This window comes from Pteropus medius, unplaced genomic scaffold (assembly GCF_902729225.1).
Source record: "Pteropus medius unplaced genomic scaffold, Ma_sr-lr_union100, whole genome shotgun sequence".
In the NCBI taxonomy this organism is placed as follows: domain Eukaryota; kingdom Metazoa; phylum Chordata; class Mammalia; order Chiroptera; family Pteropodidae; genus Pteropus; species Pteropus medius.
In genome coordinates, this window is record NW_024353788.1 from 14,847 (window position 1) to 23,398 (window position 8,552).

Sequence of the window (8,552 nt, forward strand, 5' to 3'; positions counted from 1 at the left end):
CTGGGGAAACTGAATATCCTCATGCGGAAAAATGTAATTGACCTCTATCTCATGCCAGTCACAAAAATTAACTCGAAATGGATTAAGAATTTAAATGTAAGACCTGAAAACATAAAACTCCTAGAATAAACCATAGAGGAAAAGGCCCTTGACATTGGTCTTGGTAATGACTTTTTTGGATGTGACACCAAAAGCAACAAAAGCAAAAATTAACAAGTGGAACTATGTCAAACTAAAAAGCTTCTGCACAGCAAAAGAAGAATCAATAAAATGACCGTCTGACTCTCAAACCCTTGTTCTTAATCACTATAGTAATATTTGTTCTGCCTAAGGGGATAAAATGAGAGAACCATATAAACATAATGTTTTGTTGGGGGGATGAGAGTTTTTTCCTTAAAAATAGGAAATTAGGGGGGTTATGATTTTTAAGTTAAGAACACTGACTCTGATATTTAAAGTAAGTTATCTATATAATGACACTCATCAGGAAACATGCAGTAGACAGATTTGTATGTGACTTTTATCCATCACATAAACCATTATGCTTTCTGTACCATCAGGAAATTTGATTCAGCATCACTCTCAAGGGTTAAAGGGCTCTATATCCCTTTTTCATTTGTTTGAAAAATATTTATTGAAATTAGAGCCAGGAGGGAAGGACAGGGACCTTAGAGGTCATCTAGTTCAAATTCCTTCTCTTACACAAGACAATAGTGAGATGAAGGAAAATGAAGTGACTTTCCCATGTCAAATAACTGACCAAAGGCAGTTAGGCTGGGTGGAACCCAGTTCTCCTGACTTCTAGTTTGGTGTTCTTTACCCAGACCACTCTATTTAAAGGTTAGTACACATGATTATCACGCTAGAATGTAAGCAGGAGGGGCATGGACATTGGAAGCAGCCTAGAAGAGAGACTCATAGATTAGAACTCAATAGTCAGCAATGTAATGGGTTGTATTGATAGACATAGCACACCTGAAACAAAGAAGGTGATAGTTCTGATCTACCTAAGTGTTGGTTATACCAAGCCTGATATTTTGCACTTACCTACAGGCACTACACAGTTTCAAAGAAGGGGGAGGGAAGCTCAGAGTGAAATTTGTTTTCAAATACTTGAAGAGCTATCATGTGGAAGGAAAATTAGATTTCTACTTTGGCTTCTAGGAGTATAACCAGGACCAGTGAAGCAGCTGAAAGAGCACTGATGTGGAAATCGGACAGGCCTGAGTACAAGTGTCAAAGGACCTATGGCCTTGGAAAAATTCAGTCTTCCTGAGCCTCAGTTTGTTCATCTGTAAGATGGCGATTCTACTTTCTTCATAGAATCTGGTAAATACAGCAAATAAAGCATACTAATATCTGACTATATTCCTAAACTAAGAATTTAGATTTGTAAATGAGACTACAATCTGTACGTAAGCATGGTACGGGCTTCCATCCCTTTCCCTACCCCGCGCCGCATGCCCGGGTTTTCCTTTGCTTATAAGAGATAATGTTACCTTTTTATCTTTCGTCCTTCCAAACATTCTGGGAGTTATCCTCCTTTAGGCTAAACACAGCACAGTGGAGCCCTTCCTGCAGCTGGCTTGCTCTGATAGGCCCTCCCTGCAGCCGGTCCTCTTCGCCCTTGTACTCTGCTACCTCCTGACTCTGACCGGCAACTAGGTGCTTGTGCTGATGGCTGTGAGTGACTTGAGCCTACACACGCTCATGAACTACTTCCTCTGCCACCTGGCCATGGTGGAAGCGGGCTTCACCTTGAGCGTGGTGCTGCCGCTGCTGGCCAACCTGCACAGCACCGGCACTGCGGTTGCAAGGGCCAGCTGTGCGCGTCGCTGTGTCCTCTAGGCCGGGCTTACCTCGTAGCACCCGCGCGGCGCCCCGGCGGGAGGCTATGGGCTCGGCGACCTCACTAACTCTGCGGCGCAAACGGCCGCTCCTGGCCGCGCAGCCGCTGTGCTCGCTCTGCCAGGTGGCTCACTTCATCCGCGAGCTCCCCGCGCTGCTTCAGCTGGCCTGCGGCCGCAGCTGAAACACCAGTGAGCGCCAGAAGTTCGCCGCCCTCGTGGTCATCCTTCTGGTGCCGTCCGCGGTCATCCTGGCTTCATGTGGCACGGTGGCCCTCCCCGTGTGGGGCATGCGGTTCAGCTGGGGAGGGGGGCAGGGTGTGTGTGTGGGGGGTATTGGGCGGGGTGGGGGGGGTGTCGGAGGAAAGCGGTGGACACGTGTGGATCCCCACCTGACAGACGTCTGCCTGTTCTACAACTGGGCCATCTACACCTTGCAACCCACGCAGAGCTACAGCCGGAAGCTTTTCTACACCGTAGTCACACCTGCCCTCAACCCACTCATCTACACCCTCAGGAATAGGGAGTGACGGGAGCAGCCAGGAGGCTACTGGGGAGTCTGGGAAAGGGCAGGTTGGCCAGTGAGTAGGTAGGGGAGGAAAGAAATCCTTAGCCCAGGGCCTAAGGATGGGAATGCCCATCGGAAAGTTAGTCACTTTAGACTCCAGGTTATTCATTTCTGCATGAGAATCTGCAAGATTTGTCCTCAGGGAATCCAAGATTGATGGGGGGGAAATTCCTTCCTCCCATTAGGAAATGTTCCTGTGCTCGAGAGAAACCCATATGTCCTCTATATAAAAAGGTTTAGGGATGGGGAAAGGGCCTGTGGGCTTTCTCCTAGGCTGACAAAGAGAGAAAGCATGATTTGGGGAAGAACTCAGAGGATACTGTAACCACACCATCAAGAGTCCATTTGCTGGTAAGATGACATGTGACATGATGCGTAATGCTAGCTCTCTCCTAGTCTGTTGGAAGACACCGTCCACGGCGTCTGCCCTCAAGATTCTCCCGAATTGACAAGGAAATCATAAACTCTACCTTACAGGAGACTTCCATCCAGAAAAAAAGAACCATGGTCTCCGATATTGGGAAGTTCTTCCAACTTAATGACCACCTAGCCAGGTGACTGGTGACCACCACAGAGCACTTGACCCATAAGTTTAATGAGGAACACCCATCCCTGTGGTTTGTGCTGGGTGGGGTTAAGTTGGAAACTCTTCTTCAAGGAGGTGGTTTTAAAGATAAGAAGGAACTAGACTAGTGGAGAAGAAGGTGGACATGTCTCAGGTTGTGAGGAAAACATGCATGTGCCCAGTAAAGAGACATGAGAGGTACAGTAAGACAGAAAAGTAAATCAAGGGAGTAAAATGGAGAAAGGGACTCGAATTCCCAAGAGAGAAGCTGGTGGTGAAGGAAGCAGAAAAGGAAGTAGCTCAATCAGCCAGAACCTGGGCAAAGTGTTTGGGTCAATCCAGAGACCAACCCCTACCCCCCCTCACACAAACTGATACCCCCAACCTAGAGAAGATCTGCTAGATTATAGGCAGGCAGGACAGACACTGGTCAATAGTACCCCACCTTTCAGAAAGTCCATTCCCTTCTGAAGAAATCTGCCCCCAAGAATCCCCCAGTAGAGACACAAAATCTCTAGATCCCCAGGGAAAATATGTTCTCATGCCCACCATAATCTCCAGAAATAAAAAACAGTTTTAATTGGGTATGAAACAGAGAAAGAGAGTAAGATGGGGGCATGGTGTCAGGTTTCATTTTATATCAAACAGCTTAAATAATGAGAGGGGAAGTTGTCTAATTGAATTTCTAAATTCTTTATTAATTAGATTGTGATCGTGTCAGAGTAATTAATTCACTTCATAATCACTTCACTGTTCTCTACAAGTAGAAATTCAGTTTGGTTCAATAATTATCACATGATATGATAAATGAAACACTAGGTTCAACATAGATGAAAACGCAGAAATTAGTAGAACATGGATCCCAGCCTAAAACTTACTATGTAGTTGGGTAGGAAAGGAAATAGAAATTTTTCTATAAATCAGAGGGAACCAAGAAAGGATTAAATTGCAAGCTGGCTTTGAATGCTATCTCTAATGTGCCTTAAATTTTTATTTTCTATTTTCAGTAAAATACACAATCCTGACACTTAATCAATTATGTTAGGATCAAAGAATCATAGAGTTAAAAAGTATTCTGCAGTCTAACTCCCCACTCCAAATCTATTCTTGCCATTTATCATTCTCACTAGTTGTGGGAAATCATCAAAGGATGCGGTTGATAAGAGCTAAAAGGAAATAAACTCTTTGCTCCTGATATGACCCCATCCCCAGGGTGGTCACCCCCCAATGCAGTGGTATGTCAAGAAGAGTAAATTGCCCCTTCTGATGCCGTAATCTGCCATGATCTTCCCATCTTCCAGTCTCTTTCCATTGCAAGTCACAATCTGTTTCTCAGGGGTTACAGCAGTCTTGTCCTTGATCAGCTCTTTCACCTGGGTCACTGAGCTGGATCTCTGCACCTGGAGGAGATGCCTGTGCCCCTCATCTCCTGACTCTACCAGAACCAAGGGCAGCTCCTCATCACTGGGCTTCACCACCTTCAGGGTGAGGTGGATGGTTGTCTCCTTGTCAATGCCGTAAGAGGATAGCTTTCTCGGGGGCTTTAGGATCTTCGAGCCCAGCTGAAGGACCTGGTTCTGCACGGGAACCTTGGTCTTAGACCGGACGTGTTCGTTGATCTTCTTGACTCTGTCATCTGCGCTAGCGGTAAAGGTCATTAATTCCCATTCCTCAGAATGGACATTCACCTGGACAATGAAGGCCAAGAGACGGTTACTAAAAATACTTACCCCATTTTACACTCCTTGTTCTCCCTTCTTAATTCCTCCCACTGTTCACTGCCTAGCTGGTCCTTCAGCTCATTTATAACAAGCTGTGTCCCTCCCTTTCTTGGAACTTCTCTTTTTGAATTTCCAGGCTATACCACAAACAAGAAAATCAGTCTTATTCCTTATAACCATACCTCTTATTCATCACAAAAATATCATTCATAATTTCCCACCATATTTACCTGCCTCCTCTCCAGATAAATTTTGTCAAGTGTCAAAAAATAAATACAACTAAAAAGCATCCCAAGGTTTACACCAGACTCTAAAAACAACTCCCAAAAAGAATTTCCAAGATTTGGCACCCTAATGGGATACTCACCAGGCTGCCCTCCATGACTATTTTAGAAGGAAACTGGTTAGGACACATATTGTCTGCACTGTTAGTTTCTTTTTTAATGTCTCATTACTTTATAATAGTAACTCACGTATTATAGTGACACCATTTTCAATGTTACTTGTTCATCTGTATTTTCTGTATTTTTTTATCTGCCTATTGTAGAATATGATTTTGTCCTTTAATTAAAACATGGCCTCACTTACAGAAAGCAGGGGCTAATTCTAAGTCATATTTAAGTAATGTGAAAATGGGGAAGCTAACCCCAATGTTGTCACTTGAAAGCCTGTGAGGGCCTTCCTCATGCTCCATTCAAAAATACCTTCCCAATTTAGATGTCACAGACATTTCTTCACTGGATTGTCACTACTGGAATAAGCATTACCTTCATTCCAGGTTCTCTTCATGGTGCAAATATTCTTATCATTAACACCTTAGGATAAATTAGTTTTGTGAACCTCTCTTTGGGCAAGAGAAGAAAGCTTAAATTTAAGTCCTGGACCCCTAAACAGAATAAGGGAAGAAACGCTCAAGATAATATTTCCACAATTTCAAATCTTGCCAGCCCTGTTGAGCACCAGGCCTACTCCCACTTCCTACCATTTATCCCAAACAACAGCCAGCCAGTCTGACACAAAAGAGAACTCAGGAGCCAAATGACCAGCTTCTCTTCACAGAACATTCCTTTCCATCCTGTAGATTTCAATGCCCCTTTAATAAGCCTTTCAAGCCACCCCGACTCCCTGAGCACTGTCCCTCACCCATTCCTGAGATCCCCATCTCTTGGAGGTGATTTCCCTTTCCCTATCTCCATTATCAAATCTCAACTTACACAGAGGCAGGAAGCCATCTCTGCAATCAAGGGAGCAGCAGAAACCAGAGACCCGGAAAACACAAGATTGAGAAAAAGGGCCTTGCGTCCAGCTTATATACAAGCAGCTGAATTGGAAATCCCCTGCCTGTTTGTCTAGCTTTCTGGTGCCCTTTGTTCTTGCATGGTCTCACAAATTTTCTTTCACTTTTGCTGGAGTGAGTTGACAAACAAAAAATACTTCCTGATCGGCCAATTCCTTTTACCTCCTTTTCCAAACATGGATGGTTTCCCTGACTCACCACTCCCAGTTCTGACTTATGACTGTCCAGCCTGCAGCCCAGGGCCCTCGTGGCTTAAAGACCTTTAATACTTGGTGGTCGACTCCTGCTGCTTTTAAGAGCCCCCAATCAGTCAGGGGCCTTCCGGAGAGCAAGGTCACCGAGGAAAGGACAGTCAGAGTTGGTGTGGAGTCACGGGACCATGAGCAGCCTGTTCACACTATCCTGGCAGGATGTGTAAAGCATGCCTTGAGAAGACATAGGATAAATAAACCTGGATCAGTCCTGGGGGTGTCACTTGCTACATAACCTTGAGCAAATCTATTCACTTCCTTAGATATTGGTGATCTGGTCTATAAAATGAGACGATGATGATTGGAGAGAATTCCTAAGTTTCTCCCAGGCTCAGAAAAGTATTTAAAATGTCCTTTACAAAGACCTTTAGGTTTCTGGGTCTTGAGCTCTCTAACACTCTTCCTATCCTGTCCCAGAACCCACAAAGCAAATCCTCTACTTGAGAACAATCCAAAGACAACAATCAAATGCTGGCCCTTACCTTCCACAGGCCAGAAGTATCACACATTCACTCTCACACCATAGTACCTTTACTTACTCACCTTTACTCCTGGATACTCCTCACTGTTGTGATCTCAGAGATGCCGCTCACTCCTTGGCTCTTGAGATTTGGATTGGGACAAAAAAAAAAAAAAAGGAGTGCAGGGAATTTACTCAATCACTCTGATCCTCTTAGCATTCCAAATTAATCACTGTCCTATCCCAAATTGCCACACAACAGGACATTGCCACACAACCCATTTTTTTTTTTAAAAGCATCATCAAAAGCATCATGCTCCAGATTTTTTTAAAATAAAAAGCCTGCACAAATGCCAAGTTGTCAGCTTTATTTACTGTGTTTTCACTGGCCATTTACTGTGCCTTCATTCACCGATAGAGTGCCTGCATAGAGTAATGGGACCCAAGAGCTCATTCCAATATTCTAAACAGCTTAACATGAACCATGTTCTTCTATTTGAAGCTCTTATTAGATAGTCAGTTGATAAAATTGGAAAAACTGATTATTATTTAAATGTATCTTGTGGAGTTAGGCATCTTCTTTAAACACATAAGATGAGTACGAAGCAGGAAGAGTTCCTAATGGAGTAGGCAGGAAACCTTGGTTCCTGCTATTCTCCTTTCAGATATCACTCCAGGTTTCTATTGTCCCCTGCGTTCAGAAAGCAAGATTGTGACCTTTGGCTGTTGCAAAGTAGAAAAGTGCTATTCTGCATCCACTGTGCAATAGGATTTGGGAATTCTGAAACAGCACCAGTGGCGAGGCAGGAAATGTCAGATCAGGTGGAGGGTGATAGGGAAAGAGAAAGCCCTGCAGCAGAATAGGAATGGGGGATGGGCCTGGAAAAAGAGAAAGTAAAAGCTGTACAAGCCCTGACTTAAATAAACTGCTTTCACATTTCAAATTTTATCTGCAGATCTGTATGTCTAGCTATTTCCACGCATGGTTCCCTGAATTCCCTGCATATCTTTGAATATATCAAGCTCTCTGCCACCAGGTCATTGAGCATGTCTTTCCCTCCAACCTTACCCCAAATGCCATGAATTTATAAGAATGTGCAATGTAAGCAGCATCTCATCCAGGAAGCCTTCCCTAACTCTCTTTCCTTTTCTGGGTTAGGTGTCCACATTCTGTCTTTTCATACTCTCTCTGCAAGCCTCTTAGAGCACATTTCTCCAGCAATAGGATTATCTGCCTACTTGTCCTTCGCTCCCAGTAAAGAGTAGAAATCTCGAGGGTCATGACTGTGTCTCCATTAACTAGTATCTTCAGTACTTCCCGGGTAAGCTGTTTAGCACAGTAAATACTTACTAGAAGAATGAATTAATGAATAAATAACTGAATAAGTGAGTGAAGCTTGAAAATATTTAGTATTTATTATGTTTCGGGAATTGCACAAGATATTATTAAATGTTACCTCATTAACTGTTTTAGCATTCTATTGAGGTAAATATTAGTACCCTTCTTGCTAAGCAAGATGCTAACTCACCCACAGTCATATTAGTAGTAGCTGGAAAGCAAGTGTTCTAATGCAAATCACTATTTCTACAGTCCTTGTCTCCTTCTTATCATATTATGATTCATTGGAAAGAAAAGGGGGAGTGCATGCACATGAGTGCCTTTTTTTACAGAAAGGTACAAGTTGGGGGAAGGAATATGGAAAGATGAAGGAAAGCAGAGGATGCAAGGAGCCTTGGAACAAGTGAGAGCCAGAAGAATTTGGGGCCCTATATGTAGGCAGGCGTATCCCCAGGTGGCACACCCTGCCTGAACCACCTTACTCTTCCCTACTCGGCAGAGGGG

General features: G+C 43.8%; 1 protein-coding gene across 2 annotated transcripts; it reads right to left on the bottom strand.

Annotated features, from left to right (window-relative positions):
- Positions 1-3,657: 3,657 nt before the first annotated feature.
- On the bottom strand, positions 3,658-6,157 carry UBD (ubiquitin like modifier D). Of its 2 annotated transcripts, none has more exons than XM_039851197.1 (2): positions 5,916-6,157; positions 3,658-4,668 (listed from the first exon to the last, which is right to left on the bottom strand). In XM_039851197.1, the coding sequence occupies exons 1-2, from the start codon at positions 5,931-5,933 to the stop codon at positions 4,198-4,200; spliced, it is 489 nt and encodes a 162-aa protein (XP_039707131.1). In that variant the 5' UTR covers positions 5,934-6,157; the 3' UTR covers positions 3,658-4,197. The 2 variants fall into 2 exon arrangements, with proteins under 2 accessions (XP_039707131.1, XP_039707132.1); XM_039851198.1 differs by lacking the exon at positions 5,916-6,157 and adding an exon at positions 5,469-5,855.
- Between the last annotated feature and the right edge of the window lie 2,395 nt (positions 6,158-8,552).